At 38.7% G+C, this 15039-nt stretch overlaps 2 protein-coding genes across 7 annotated transcripts in view; both read left to right on the top strand.

Moving 5' to 3' along the window:
- The window catches only part of MEP-1, a 61590-nt gene extending 56114 nt beyond the window's left edge, over positions 1-5476 (top strand). For 2 of the 6 annotated variants that reach the window (XM_065487365.1, XM_065487356.1), the window contains exons 4-9: positions 387-1367; positions 2113-2247; positions 2311-2499; positions 2562-2789; positions 3063-3383; positions 3582-4394. In XM_065487365.1, coding sequence (XP_065343437.1) covers positions 387-1367; positions 2113-2247; positions 2311-2499; positions 2562-2789; positions 3063-3383; positions 3582-3776 — 2049 coding nt within the window. In that variant the 3' untranslated portion in view covers positions 3777-4394. Of the gene's footprint in view, positions 1-386; positions 1368-2112; positions 2248-2310; positions 2500-2561; positions 2790-3062; positions 3384-3581; positions 4395-4458 lie in introns of those variants that run through there. The other 4 variants (XM_065487382.1, XM_065487399.1, XM_065487390.1 and 1 more) reach the window with 4 other exon arrangements.
- Positions 5477-6992: 1516 nt separating this feature from the next.
- On the top strand, positions 6993-14269 carry LOC135948109 (uncharacterized). The gene is made up of 4 exons (XM_065497188.1): positions 6993-7511; positions 11962-12128; positions 12221-12328; positions 13384-14269. The coding sequence occupies exons 1-4, from the start codon at positions 7220-7222 to the stop codon at positions 13843-13845; spliced, it is 1029 nt and encodes a 342-aa protein (XP_065353260.1). The 5' UTR covers positions 6993-7219; the 3' UTR covers positions 13846-14269.
- The last annotated feature ends 770 nt before the right edge of the window (positions 14270-15039 follow it).

Here is a 15039-nt window from a genome sequence, read left to right as displayed (position 1 = left end):
TATGTGCTGAAGAATTCAATTTGAGATTTTTATATCAAAAAGTGCAGCAACAATTTGAATATTAACGAGCAAAAAGTTGATTATTTCCTAGAAATTTGATTGTAAATCGTATCCCATGTTTAATCCCTTAAGAAACTTTTTCCTTGGGAGCTCCACGACTCGTTAACACTTTTGAGTTAAAAAGTTCATCCCCTAATGATTTTACTTTGTTAGAAAATGTGTGACTCATTTATTTATAACCAGATAAATTGAAGCACCCCAAGAGTTTCCTTGTCAAAGGAAATAGTTAAAAGTTCACTACTTGATTTATATATTATTTTGTAATTGACTGCCATAAAATTTTGCTACTAACTCGTCACCTATATTATTTTAATTTTCGTTCTCAGGCTGAACGAGAGGCGGCAGGAGAAGATGGTGCACTGGACCCCAACGACACTGACTACACTGACGAAGAAATCGACGACGATTCAGACAGTGATTTAAGTGACGCCAAAGGCCCTGCTCCGAAGCCGTCATCCTACTTCGAGAGTCCGATCGGCAAGTTCTTCATGAACATTGGAATGAACATGGTCCAGGAGTACGTCCAGACCGACTTGCTGAAAATGACGAAGCGGAAGATGAACAAGAGCAGCTCAAACAGTACCGAGAACCAGATCGCGGTGCAGTCTTTGCTTAAAAATCTGGAGCAGAGTAAGGAGAACAACAAGCCGTACAAGCACGAGACGAAGCAGTGCAAGCTCTGCAACTTCAAGACGGAGTCGGACGTGGTGCTTGAGCACCACCTTGAGATTCCGCACTTCAAGAATTTTGTATACTGCTGCAACTTCTGCCCTGTCACGATGCGCACCAATCAGGACATCCTGATCCACATGCAGACCGAGCACAAGAAATGCGGTCGGATGGAGCGGGCTCCTTCCTTCCACCAGTGTCCCAACTGCCCGTTTGAGGACAACCAGAAGAGCAAGATCACCAGGCACATGATTTCCTGCCAGAAGCGCTTCCGGCCCGAGAAGAACCTAGAGCCGCCGCTCGACTGGGAGCCACCGGCCAAGATCCCGCGCGTGCCCAAGCAGCGGCAGATATTGCCTACGCAGGCGATGGCGCAGTTTGGCAACCCCCGCCTCCAGGGCCAACTAGCGCAGCATCCGCTCATGCCCAAGCTCGCTGGCACGACCCTGGTGCCCAATATACTAAGCAGCGCTAGGGGCAAGGGTCGCCCGGCGATGGGATCGCGCTACCTGCCCGACCTAAAGGCCATGCCTAAGGCGATCACCCCGTCGCAGTTGCGCCAAACTGGAGCCATGTTCAACCAGAAGATGATGGTCCCCAACGCCGCCTATCAGCTGTCCAACAATCAGATGTATCAGGTGAGAACATACTACATTTTTTATGTTAAAAACTTGAAAAAAAAGTAATTGGCTTTTTTTCCTCTTTCAAATTTGCAATAAAAAATTATTTGAAGCATCTGGTAACAAAGATCAGATGTTAGTGTTTCGAAAAAAAAATTAAATTTGATAAATCAGGATGACATTGCTTAAATATTTATGATTCTCATTGAAGTGACAAATCGATTGATGGGTCATTTTTAATTTCTGAAATGCTACTTTATTTTGTTTTTCATTGGTTCTTTAGGCCAATACAATTAATGTTTCAAGTTCGTTAAAAAAATCAAGAAAATTTGTAACATTCAAACGGTGGCATTTAGATGGATTCATCTCAAATTATGTAAATTTAATCTTATTTTAATTGGTAAACTCAATTTTGTACTTACACCCTCCGATCTGATAAAATCGGGAAAATAACATTTATAATGAAGTTCCTAAATGATGGTAAAATTGATTTCAACGAGTTAATTCTTGTTGACGCAAATAATTTTCCTCTTTTCTTGATTTTTATTTAACTTAATACTAAATTTTGCACTGATCCATGCGCTCTAGAATTGAGAAACTCGATCTTCAATGGGAATGAAAAATATAAATTTGCTCATAGAAGTATTAGGCAGTCCTGAAAATATTGCTGCTACAACCTTTTCTTGGCTTCTGAAATTAATTAATTGGTTTTTAAATCCTTTAAACATATAAATAATGTTCTGATGCCCGTAAACAACGCAAGAAAACTAGTTTGATCTCAACCTTCCAGCGTTGGCAGCAGCAGCAAAACCAAGTCTTGCCTGCCCAACTTAAAAGTCTGATGCAAGGCGGCACCACTGTTCCTCTGGGACTGTCTTCTGGATCGCTAACAATTCAGGTATTTTTAATTAATTTCCGCTGCCGTTCCAGCGAAACGCTCAATATTAAAAACTTGTTTCAGACTACAAACAAGTCCCCTGCTGCGAAACTTCTGCAACAGCCTAGCATATCGATTACGCCGCTGCCCAGGCAGACCAACACTTCATCCAGCACTTCTATCAGTCCCGCTGCGAGCCAAATGACTAAGCCTGGTCAGCAGGGTGGCAAGAATAACTTTGTCATCTGCGAAATATGCGACGGTTACATCAAGGTTAGTTGGCTTTGAATTAATTTCCTTTGATTTCCATCGTAACACTCTTTGCGCATTCGCAGGACCTTGAACAACTCCGTAATCACATGCAGTGGATACATAAAGTGAAAATCCATCCCAAGATGATTTACAATAGACCTCCTTTGAATTGCCAAAAGTGCCAGTTCCGCTTCTTCACTGATCAGGGTTTAGAAAGACATTTGCTTGGATCGCACGGACTAGTAACTTCAAGCATGCAAGAAGCTTCTAATAAGGGAAAAGACGGTGGACGCTGTCCCGTCTGCGGAAGAGTAAGTGTCGTTCAATGTCAAAACTGCCTGTCAGAAAAACATTTCCAGCGCCTAACTGTTTTTCTTAACTGTCATGACTCACTTTATCAATCAAAAGGATATTTTTATTTTCAATCAATGTCTTGTGTTCAAGAAAATGTGTGACAGCGCTGATGTTGAGACATTAATTTTTAGTTGCTCAATATATTTGTTTGAAAGATTTTTGATAAATTTAGCTGCCTATTTTCATTTAGATAATGTTTAAAGTAACTAACAGACCTTTTTAATATACAGGTATACCAGTGGAAGCTATTAAACCACGTTGCTAAGGACCACAATATGACTCTGAAACCGGCTCATTTATCTTACAAGTGCACCGTGTGCACGGCTACGTTCGGCATGTACAAGCAGTTCGAGAACCACGTATACTCTGCGCACAGCGTGGTGGCCAAGCGGGTGATGGACAAGAAGCCAACCGGGCCGCCAGCGCGCGCCAGCAACTCTGACTCGCTGCTGAAGCCGCTGAAGATCAATGACGAGATAACCATCATACCTCAGCCGGCCAAGGCGCCGTTGGCAGGACGTGGTGGAGCTCAGAAAAAGGTTAGATGCGAGGTATGCGATCTCTTTTTCCCTGTCAGCACATATATCGAGCACTTTTTCCTGCGGCACTTGAAACACTGCTCGGTTGAGCTGTGTCACGTGGACTCGTGCTCGTCTTGTCAGAAAAAGAACTGTGGCCTTAAGCTTGACCTCTCCGTACCTGAAAAGCTGCAGGCCAGTAACAGTCATTTATTCAATCTACTCTCGCAGGGTCGGGGAATCGAGTGTGCTGCTGGCAGGGAAGCTAGAAAATGGCCATTACTCATTTTACCCAAGCCTGCCAATTCTGTAACCAACATAGATCATATCCTTCAGTCGGGTGATTTCCAAATTAGTGTAGTCGACCCAAGTGATGAGGCGGACTTTTACGTCACTCCTGATGTAGTGTACAAAAGTCAGTTGTGATCTTATCGAATTCGGCTCTTCTCTCTTGTGATAATCTCTCAAAACTTTCCTATGCATGGAGCCGGCGCCTATTATTATAAAAATAAAATACGACTCCATTGTCACTCATCACGGACAACATAGAACTGGTCAAATACACACATACACACACTAAAAAGTTCTGGAACCAAGCTGTGTCTTTCCTATCAATTGGCTGCACTGTTGTTACCAAGCTGTGTACTCAAAAGTCAGTTCCAGCACTTCTTGTTGTAGTAGTTAACTCTGTAGTAACGTAGCTTTAAAATAATAATTATTGACCACGCCGAGGGCGAGCATTTTGCACCAGAGAAATTCTCGCCCGCGTATTGTGAACACACTGTGGGCTATATTTTTCGGATAAGGCGCATTGGATGCGTGCATATTTTTCTACTAGTCACATTTTATTAATAAAATAAAAAGCAAACGTACGAAGCATCTTGACAAAGTGGTGTTTGTGTACCTGATCTGGCCTAACTATCGGAAGGTGGTGCATGTGCGTGCGGACCAAGTTCGCCGCCGTCGCTGCCGCTTTTTCCTCACTTTCGCTGCCTAACTTTGTATGTTCACAGAAATAAAACGCAATTTTAGCAGTGCCATAAATGCTGTGTACTCTCTCCATCCCTCACAATGCCTTAGTCACTAACTATGCACGTGATTCTTGCAGGCTGACGACTCCGGCTCCGAGAACTCAATGTAAAATGCGAAAGACCACAGCACCCTGCGCAAGGACGGCGGGGCAGCTTAAAGCCCTCTTTATTAGCCTTTCGACAGCAAGAAAACCATGTCATGTCACTCACTTTTGTAAGTGGACTCTATTTTTGTGAAAAGTGATATATAAATAAGGGCAGAAAAGCAAGAAAGAGCAAGAAAATGCGTGCATATTTGGTGGCTATGATTCCCCAATATCTGAAGGAGCGAACCGAGCGAGCGAGTCCTCTTGCATTTTAGATTAACCGCGACGACTGGCACATTTACTTAATCGTTTTTATCCCTCCTGGAAATGGGTTGTGTCCTGCCGCTGCCGCACTCGGTTCTGGAGCTGACAAAATATGCTTGATTTTCTGGGCCTTTCTTCTTTTTGCACGAACAAGTGAAGTTTAAAAGAGTTAGAAAAACAAATAACACAAGAAAAAGAGAAAACAAGTTAAGCAGGGTTTGATGAATGGAATCGGACGTGCGCGAGTCGACTTTCCCAGAAGCTGATCCGGTGGGTTTGGCTCATCAACCTAGTAGACTGATAGAGCATTCAGTTAGGTGGCTTCATTTAACCAATTACTTTAACTCAAGGGGTTTGTCGAAACAAGTATTACGATGATTATTGTGATTCCATTAAGTAAGTGGCTCCGAGTGGATCAGGGACTTGGGAGGTCCATGCAAGTTGTATGTAATTTATTGTGTTTTTTACAACGTGCCGAACTGAAGCTAAGCATTAGCATAAAAAGAAACAAGAATGAAAAAAACAATTATCTACAATTTACTTTTTTCTGTTTTCGTTAATTTTTACATGTCCTCAAGTAAGAGCATTCACAGATTCTTTTTAGACGCCAACATTCTTATGTTTTAGTTTACGCTGAATATTTATTGTCAAAGAAGCTTAACTCATTTCTTACAAAGAAAATCTGTATCCAATAGAAAACTTCAATTATTGTATTTGGTTAATAAAGGGATTAAATCATAACATACCGCAGCGTGCTGTCATTTCCACTGACTTTTCTCCTCTCTCCGTTCTCATCAGCGAGTGAGCAAGATTGATTGATTTCGGAATACCAAAAAAGACTTACCCACCCAGAGTGCCTTTCACTTTGAATTTGTCTAGTGGGGCGGCGACAAAGACTCAAATCATCGGCAGGCAGAGAGAGAAAGCTATTTTTCTAAAAGGCTTGGTGCCAGTGGCCAGGTCGTTTGGGAGCACTCTTCTGCTTTGATTTTAAATCGAGAGAGACTCATCGTCTTCTTCGAAAGCGCTTCTAGTCTATTGCGGACGGTGAAAAAGTGCTTTTTGTTTGTCTGTGACGAGACGACCAGAACAAACGCCAGCGAGGCCGCGTCTTTTATCTAATTAAATATTCCAAAGGTGTGTGCGTGGGGATTTTGATGTTCGTTTTGGCGTGCACAGGCACCGCACGATAAAAAATGCCAACCAGCAACCTCTTTATTTTGGAATGGTTGCTGCCAGCCAAGTTTGTCTTTAAGTCAGAAGAAAATATTTTGGTTCCGGTTACTGTTTAACACAAGAGAAATTGTCAATATTACAGGGATAACAATAAAAAATATTTTTTCAAAACGATTTTTATTTAAATTAGGTTATGATGACCCTTTAACGAAATTTCAGAACAATACATATAAAATCTTGATATATGTAAGGTTTCACTTACAATTAGTTGTAAAAATGCAGTAAGAAATAAAAATCGGATGCAGAATAACATTAACAGAAGATTTAGTTTTTCGATATATATATATATCTTTTTAAGTTAACCAGAAAGTGAGAACCTTTATAAAATCGGCTCCAAATTTTCTAGACTAATTTTAAGGTAAGTTGCTGCTCTTATTTATTTATTTATTTTATATTTATTTGGAAAATTTATGGGGTTTCATAGGTAATCTGATTTACCTCCCTCACTTTTCTTATAGAGAAGCAAAAATATCAGTTATTAGAGATTTTTTAAATGCTGCCAATTATTACTCTTTTGACCTTATAGTTATTTAGCCAAATTTGCGTGTCTCTTAATTTAATAATTTTAAATTTTTTTTTTTAAACAAAATGGCTTATTCATCTAAAATATAAAAAATAAATGCAATTTGTTTTTTCTTGTTAGCAATTGTGTGATATATCTAATCAAAAAACAATCAAGTTTGAGCAATCAAATTAAAAATATACGAAAAAACAAAATAACGAGCCGTGGTGAAAAACAAAAGTAACATTTCCTCGAAAAGAAACAACAGCCTAATTGAATTCCTGTTTTCTGTGCACGCAACGACGCAACTGCCCAATTCTGTTGATATAAACGGATAAATCAATTCACGGGGCATGCGGAAATGTCAAATGTTGTGTAAATTAATTTTATGCTCGAGTTGAGCCGAAAAAAGCTCTGGGCATTGGGACCGAACTGGCGAAAGGAAGCAAGAGTAGAGACACATAATGCAGCGCTCGTAGAGCAGGATAGGGTTTATTTATAAACAGCACACACGCACATAATGGGCATGTCGCGCGGGCCGGCATAATCACTCCCCCTACACGCACCGGCGGGCCGCTCGAAGGGGCCGCGCGCGCGTTCGTCGCGATCGAGAATCCACGCTAGTTCCGCCGACGCAGCCGAGCCGGGTGCCTCGGACACGCTCCACTGGCCGCGTTTCGTTCGTTTCCTTTCGCTTCCCACACGACTGGCCATGCAGAGGAGCACGTGACCTGAAGAAAGGCAGGCTTGATGGCCGCCGACAGTCCCCCTCGGCAGGCCGGGGTCAGGGCCAGGGGTCAGCGGCCGCTATCGCTGTACGACAACATCGCGCAGCAGCCGGACATGTCGATGGCCGAGCTGGGCGCGTCGGCCCTGCTGGACGCGTCGGCCACTGCCGATGCGCCGCCCTCGCAGGCCGTCAACCTGACCACCACGGTGCCGGTCAACCTGGCCCGCACCCCCCTGTCGGCGCGCCACCAGCCGACCAGGGCGTCCATCAGGCACAGCAGGATGCTCGTCCTCAGTCAGCAGAACGGAAGAGGTATTGCCATTTTTGCACGCTTCTTTTTCTCTCTGCATTCTGCGTCGTGTTATTTTCGTACGGGCCTTTGTTCCATTAAGTCGCTTCCTGTCTGCGAGCACTGCCCATCAGTGTCAGAAAGGTGATACTTTAAATGTTCTGCTGGAAACTTGATGAGGAGCATTCAGGTTGATGGCTTATAAGAGTTTTTCACTTATTTCTATATTTATTTATTCTCCACCCAGACACACTTAGGAAGGACCAAAAATTACAATAATGATTACAAAAAAGGATTTTTGTCGCAATGAATATGTAAACAGCTTATATATTCAATTTCTGTGACGAGAGCAGGGAACGGTATTTTAAAATAGAGTCTGGAGTGACGGTAGTTTTTCTGTAAATCCGTTTTTTTATTTTTAATAAGAAAAATTATCATTTACTAATTACAGGATGACATAAATATCAATTAATGGCGCATGAAAACAAACTATTAAAAATGACTTTAATTTGTCCTATGTAAATTAATAAAAATTATAAAATTTTTCTTTTGTTAAATTTGTCACTTTAAATTACGACATTTTTAGAATATGAAAAATGTGTAAAAATCCTTTTTAGTTTGCTAAAATATTGTATAAAGATTGTGTTTTATTCATTAATCTTTATTTTACTGCATGAATTTCAGCGTAATTCACACTTTTTTAACTGCTTTTTTGATTGATTGATGATTTGGACTGGAAAAGAGATCAACAAGATTTTTGGGCTTCAAATTCCACCTAAAGTTTAAAAAAATTGGACAATTTTCTCACATGACTCACAATGCAATTCAAATGGCGTTAAACTGTTTTTAGATAAATTTTAAGTATGGCTGTTTAAGCATGTACTTCCATGATTCGCACTTATTTCGTGGTTCGGTGACGATTGGAAGCTTAGAAAAATATTCATGATTAAGTTTTTTGAGTTAATTTTTAATTCAGCGTGGCCGTAAGCAAAATGTTTCTTTACGCAGGACTATATAGACACAGAATTTAAAAAAGTATATTTGAACTTTTAATTTATCTGCATTTCTACAGAAATATCCTGCTTACTAAATCTAATTTTAAGAATTCGGAAATTTTTTTACAGGTTTACACTATTTTTAGTTTGTCAATAAATCTTTTTTCCACAAAATGTATTCCAGGTTTTTGAGATTTTAAAATTCAGAGAATCTATAGATGAAAAAAACTATACTATAAATTCTATAGGCATATTCCGGCTTTACCCTCCTGGGTAGATTTTTGGTCAGGAATTCTGCATTTTCTCACATGCTTTTTATTTTTGACACGTTTTAATACATTATGAATGCATTGACCAATTATGAGAACTTTAATAGTTACAAAATTTTAATTTATAATTTAATTATAAAAATTAATTAATTTTATAGCGAGTATTCAATTCTGTTTGTCACAGATAAAAAGGGCCCCAGTTTTTTAATTTATTTAGCCTACTTAATAAAAGGTCGTTTTACTGCGGAAAATATACTTTATATCAGGTGTATTCCGAGCCCTGCAATTAAGAGAGTCTTGCGACGAAACAGTTTTAAACACTATCTTGGAAGTCTTCAAAATGACATATTTAGACTTTAGGTCCGGAAGAGTGCGTTTTTTAACCCTCTCCTCTGCGCCTTTTTTATTTACTTTTTTATTTTTATTTTTAGCGCTCTCTTTCTCTGTATTTGGAAGAGTCTAGAGTGTAATTTCCGACAAATGTGGGCTGATAAGCGCGGGGCCGGCGCGCTTGCTCGCATTAGCGCCGTTCCACCCACGGGCTCTCTTTATTAGATATCCTGCGGACATTTCTCTGATTCATATTCAAGCCCATCCCATCACAGAGCCGAAATTATCCTGCCAGCCAACCGAGCCTATAAAATGTTTGTTTTCAACCACTAAATAAATCTTTGAAAAGGCGTAAATTAAAACTACAAATCCGGATGCGCGAACGAGAAAAGGAACCTGCGCTGGACCACGAGGGAATATTTGATTGTATTTTTTAATCCTCTCGCGGCGTGGATTTCTAAATTTCTCTCCTTTTGTTGAGCGTGTGTGTATATTAAATGGAACTGATTTTGTTTACTCGCGGCATGGACTGTGAGGAGAAATTTGCCCACAAAATCAGAAGATATTAATATTAAAAGCAGTCATTGAGGTTGAAGGCAACCAGCATCTCGGAGAAGCGACCTTGTTTGACCTCGGACGCAGTCTATGCGAAAGAAAAAGCTTTTATTCCTGCTCACGCATTTATTTGTGCGTGTTGCAACACACCAATTCCTCACATGCTGCGATGCGCCGCGATTTAATAACACAAAGTACACAAGAGAGGTGCTCGCCGCAAGAAATAATTATTGTCGGCAGGAATGCTTTACGTGCACAGCGCAGCACAAAATAAATGCAATTCTTGACGGCGGGAAAAATTATTAGTTTGCTGCATATTTCTCATTTTTCACCTCTGACTTGCACCTTTAGTCTGCCGTATTCGGAGGATTATAAGAATCTCGGCATATAAATGTAAATTATTGCCTTAGAAGCTGGGCTCCAAGAAGAGCTCATGTTTATGAATAAATTAAAAGTTCAACTCTATTTATTTCCGTTGGTCAAAGCTTTAATTGTTGTGCAGGAGTTAGTTCCTAATTAAATTATGAAAAATTACTGTGATTTTTAATCATTACCGGAGATCCGTATTGTGAATGAAACAGACTTCATCCTCGTTGCTAAAAAAAACTTCCTCTTATTTATCCGACAAATTTCTGCGTCATAGTAGCGCTCTGATGACTGTAGATATATAAATAATTATTACCAAGATTTCCTTTGTAATTTCAGTACATAATTCTATAGATTATTTGGATAGTGAGAATCTTGTTTTATGCTGTTATGCAATGGCCTGAGAAAATCACCTTTGATGAAATTATTAGAAGTTAATCTTCCGTGTAAGGAAAAGTTTTCCGAACATTTCAAATATTTGTTGTTTCATCAGTAGGGTTGTGAATTTTAGACAGGTTCGTGGAGCAACATAGTCGATTTATACGGTATTAAATTTATTGTATTAGTGCATTAAGAAACATTTTTGTTTATAGCTATTCACAACCACGTACTTGGCATTTTTTAAGGAATTATTCTCTGCCCACCATTTTTTAGAGGTTTTTATTTGCTTTTTAAGAATTTATTGCACTTTTGAGGTAAAAATAAAAAATATGTTTTTATTTACTCATTTTAAACAGACAGGTAAACCACACCGAAATTGACTCTTCGGTACACAAATCTTCTAAGTGGCAAATATACCGAGTTCATCGTCCTACAACGTTGTAACAAACAAATTGCGAAAGAACATTTCAATCGATTATGATCTTAATATTTCCAAACCCCCTGAATAAAGAACGATTGATATATCTTTCCGAATCTTCTATTTTATTTACTTGCATCGATATAATTAAAAAGAAATTAATTTTTTACTGAAGACTACGTTAATTAAAAAATACGACGTATAATTTTCTTTTTTCTCCCTATGACAAAAATCTAATAAAATTAAAGTCTGAAATTTTCTTTAAATCGTGTTTCCGAAATTTTTATTCTTGAAAAATTCACTTAATATTTTAAAATGTGCTTTCGCTCTCGAGCTAAAAATTTTGCACTATGGCTTGGGAATTTTTGCTGGCTGTCAGATTTCGGTGATTTTAAGGATGGTTAAAATAATGACTCAAATTTGCATGATTTGTGTTCTTTTGATTGTCCCATGACGATTAGAAGCTCAGAAAAAAACAACAACAATATTTCACAGCCCTATTGTCATTGGACGAGAGAACGCCTTTCAAAAAGTAAAATTGTTTAAATGTTTTGGAACCTACTAAACACGCCGTCAACAACAATTTAAATTACTTTACGCTGTTAAAATTTATCTACAATTTATCTCGGAAATTTCTCACGGCGCGGGTGTCTACTTTTCTTTTACAACTCCCATGTTTGGTCTTAATTTGACGCCAAATAATTGGCTTTCTCGTCTACGAAACGAGTACAATGAACTGGCAGGGCGGTTGTGCTCACAGCACCAGAAAGTCGTAACAGCAGATTGCAACGCTCCACGGATTTCGGTCGAGACTAATTTCGATTCGCACCTCTTATAGCTCATTCATCTTCGCTGGAAAAAGGAGCTGAGATAATCTGTTTCCGTTTTTCCGCTTCGAGATAATTATTATCCATTTTTTGCACTGTCTGGCGTCTTGGAATAATTGAAAAACTTTTGTTAATGAGTTTGCAGAGCGTGTCTGAAACCTTGATGTTTGAAAGAGACTTTTGTGCATTTTTCAGTGAAGATTTTTGCAGTGTCCATTAGCTCGCGTTACTTTCAGTTTTTTCCCAAAAAATAAGCACTGAAAAATGAGTAGGATATATATGTTAAATTTTTTCGATGTTTTATTAGAAAAAAAACTTTGACTCGTTTCCAGTTCCTTTGCGCTATTTACCCCCCGTTGTCCGGTGGCACAACTTGGCCGCCTTCCTGTCCACCTTCTTGGCCGTGGCCGGAGTGATCGCAATCGTCGTCGCCTTTTTCCTCGTCCTGCAAGCTCCATTCCTGCTCTTCAGAGACCTACCCTTCTGGAGTGGCGCCCTCGTAAGTGTTAATTTAAAAAAATAAATTCTCCAGCTTTATTTTGACGATGTAGTGGCATCTGTTCCGGTTTACAATAAACACGCTTGTTTCAGAATTTAACGGCCGGCCTGGCGGGGTTGATTTTGGTGTGCTGGTGCCGGCGACTGGCCCCGGGAGTGCCTGCCCCTGACTGGGTCTGTGAAGCCAACCAGTCGTGCATTGTGAGTTCAAAAACCCCTGCTTGCGTGAACGCACACCCCGAAACACGGAACAAAATGCTCTTTCTCTTCCTCATGTACAAGCTCAATTCGGGTTTCCATATACTCATTTTTTTTATTGATTTTCGGCAAGCAAGGCCTAGTCATTAATTCACATCACATTTCATGAGACTAAAAACGCCTAACCGAAATTAGAAAAAATCTGTAACTGACAAAATGTTCAGTTCTTTTAATGTAGAGTAATTTACACTCGAGTTGTAAATTAAGATATTTCAATATTTTTAAGGCAAAGGGAGATATTAGGGGTTTGAGAGGGTAAATGTCTTTATTTTGTGCTCCATGCGCGGGTGTCTATAAAACGATTTCTGCGCTATTCTAGAAATAAAATTGTGTAAAAACTGTAAAAAAGCAAGTGAAATTTCCCCCCAAAATTGATGTAGAGTCAAAATTTAAACTGATTGCTCAATTTTTAATTATTTTAGATCTTAATTAAAAAATGCAGGTAAACCTCGCAAGGAAACACTTGGGATCTCGACGTGTTAGTTTATAACGAAACTATTAAATTTGTGTAGAATCCAACAAGTTAAGGGGAAAGATTTTTATTCGACGTAGTTGGCGAGTTATGGAGCTCCAAAAGTTAAAAATCCTTATGGGAAAAAATATGTTAAAACCATTGAATATCCTAAGAGTTTCCTAGAAGGTTACTCTATTATGGAAAAATTTATTATCTGAAAATCAAAGGTCCAACTTGGGAAATTAAGGGTTACTGCTCCATAAAAATTATTTTGAAAAATTATAATAAGGAATCATAAAACTTAGTAATGAAAACGTAGACCAACTTTAAAGAAAATGGCTAATCCTGAAAAATCAAACTAAACTATTATATTCATAATATTGCAACTTCAGACGCTCCAGAAGGGCATCCTGAAAAAATTCGGAATTAAAATAAGGAGCAAAAAAATTTACAACAATTTTCCATCTTAAACTCGGTTTAAAAACAGCCTCTGCCTTTTGACGAAAACTTCTTGCATAATTAAAATATTAATTTTGATTTTCAGGCCCTGTGCATTTGCTTCATGATTTTCTCGTTGTTCGCCAGCGTTTGTTCACTCGTGTCACACATCATCCGTCTCATCTGGATATTCGAAGTCAAGTGCATCTTAAAAGCAACAGATTTTACCAACAATTCTACACTGCCTCTGTTGGACGAAACGTTAACAAACTCTACCGACTCCGTCGTCGACTTTGTGCCGACGGACACAAGTAATTGTGATTGCGTGGACAGCAGCAGCGGTGCCGAGTGGCCCGGACTGGGGTGTCCGACGCAACGGGACGACCTCGTGCTGCTGCTGCTCGGCTCAGTGGCCACGCACATGGTGGCCGCGGTCGTCATCCTCGGCTACCTGCTCATTCACTGGAGGAGCCGGCACTACAACCAGAGCGTCTACTCTGCCGTCCAAAGACCTGTTCCTCCGCCCATTGTCACGAGCACAAACTCTCAGGAAACGAATGAGTGTTGATTCCGAAGGAATCTGTATTATTGTTTAAGAAGTTTATAATGATTCATCGAAATTTGCAGCAATTATTGAATTTGCGAAAGAAAGGAAATTACAGAAAAGTGTCGAATATTTATTTTACACTTCTTCATCTTGTCCCCAAATTCATGAACATTTGTGTCAAAGGTTCATTTAGTTCCCGCCATTATATAGGAAAAATCATCAGTTTTATCAAATGAATTGAAGAAATTGTTTAGCCTTAAAAAGTCGTGTTTTAAAATAAGGGAAGAGAGACAACGGAAATTTTTAAGAGGTTTTTAAACAAGCTCTTAGAGGTAACTCATCATTCACCTGTTTCATTTTTTTATCTGTCAAATGTTGAAAAGTGTAAAATATCATTTGTTAAAGCGCAGTTATATGGTTAATAAATCTTAAAAATTTAAATAAATATGGCTATATTTTTTAGTTTTTTCTTCAATAAATAAATTCCACTTTCATATTTCTTTTTAATGTACTAGGCCAACGAATCTCAGTCTATGGGTTGTTTAAAGTGTTTTTAAGACTCGATTATTTTAATAAATATCAGGTAACGAGATTGAAGGATTGAAAAAATTAATCCTTGCAGTAAACAAATGTCAAATTGCATCATTAGAAATAAAAATGGAAAGGATATGTTTTTAAACAAATTTTCCTATTTTTTCAATTTTCCGCGAATAAAATTGCTGATTTTACTTTACCTCTTGTTGAGATACATAATTATCCAATCCAACGATGTTTGGCTGACACCTTTTTCATTTTTTAATAATAAAAAAATATCACGACGATTCTGATGAGGCAGACCCATTTAAAATAATTATTTATTGGAGCTTCGAATTCGTCAATTTGAAAATTACAGTTATACTTTCAAGTTACTAGGTAAGTATAATTATTATTTGAAATAAAAAACAATATTTTTTGGCAATCATAAGGACTGAAAGGCAATCTTTTTTTTAAAAAATGAGCCCCTTTATTTAACCCCCGCCATTTAAATCTATTTAAATTCTGTGTTTAAAAAAAACCTTAAGATGATACTTAAGAAAAAGTGATTGCACACTCGCACGCCAAACACGCGTCAGGCCTAAATGGATTTCGAGCTCAAATGAACACGATTTTATTTTATTTTTTCCAGCATTGGTTACTGCCTTTAAAAAGATTATTACCCAATTTTCGTGGGAAGCA

This window comes from Cloeon dipterum, chromosome 1, assembly GCF_949628265.1.
Source record: "Cloeon dipterum chromosome 1, ieCloDipt1.1, whole genome shotgun sequence".
Lineage (NCBI taxonomy): Eukaryota > Metazoa > Arthropoda > Insecta > Ephemeroptera > Baetidae > Cloeon > Cloeon dipterum.
Note: the sequence above shows the minus strand (reverse complement) of the source record. Positions and strands in the feature narration are given on the sequence as shown.

Bases quoted from the DNA above. Each gene is read 5' to 3' on its own strand.
- LOC135948109 (XM_065497188.1), top strand. From the start codon at position 7,220: ATGGCCGCCGACAGTCCCCCTCGGCAGGCCGGGGTCAGGGCCAGGGGT. The intron at 7,512-11,961 runs GTATTGCCATTT...ACTCGTTTCCAG, and splicing joins CAGTCAGCAGAACGGAAGAG to TTCCTTTGCGCTATTTACCC. The intron at 12,329-13,383 runs GTGAGTTCAAAA...TTTGATTTTCAG, and splicing joins AAGCCAACCAGTCGTGCATT to GCCCTGTGCATTTGCTTCAT.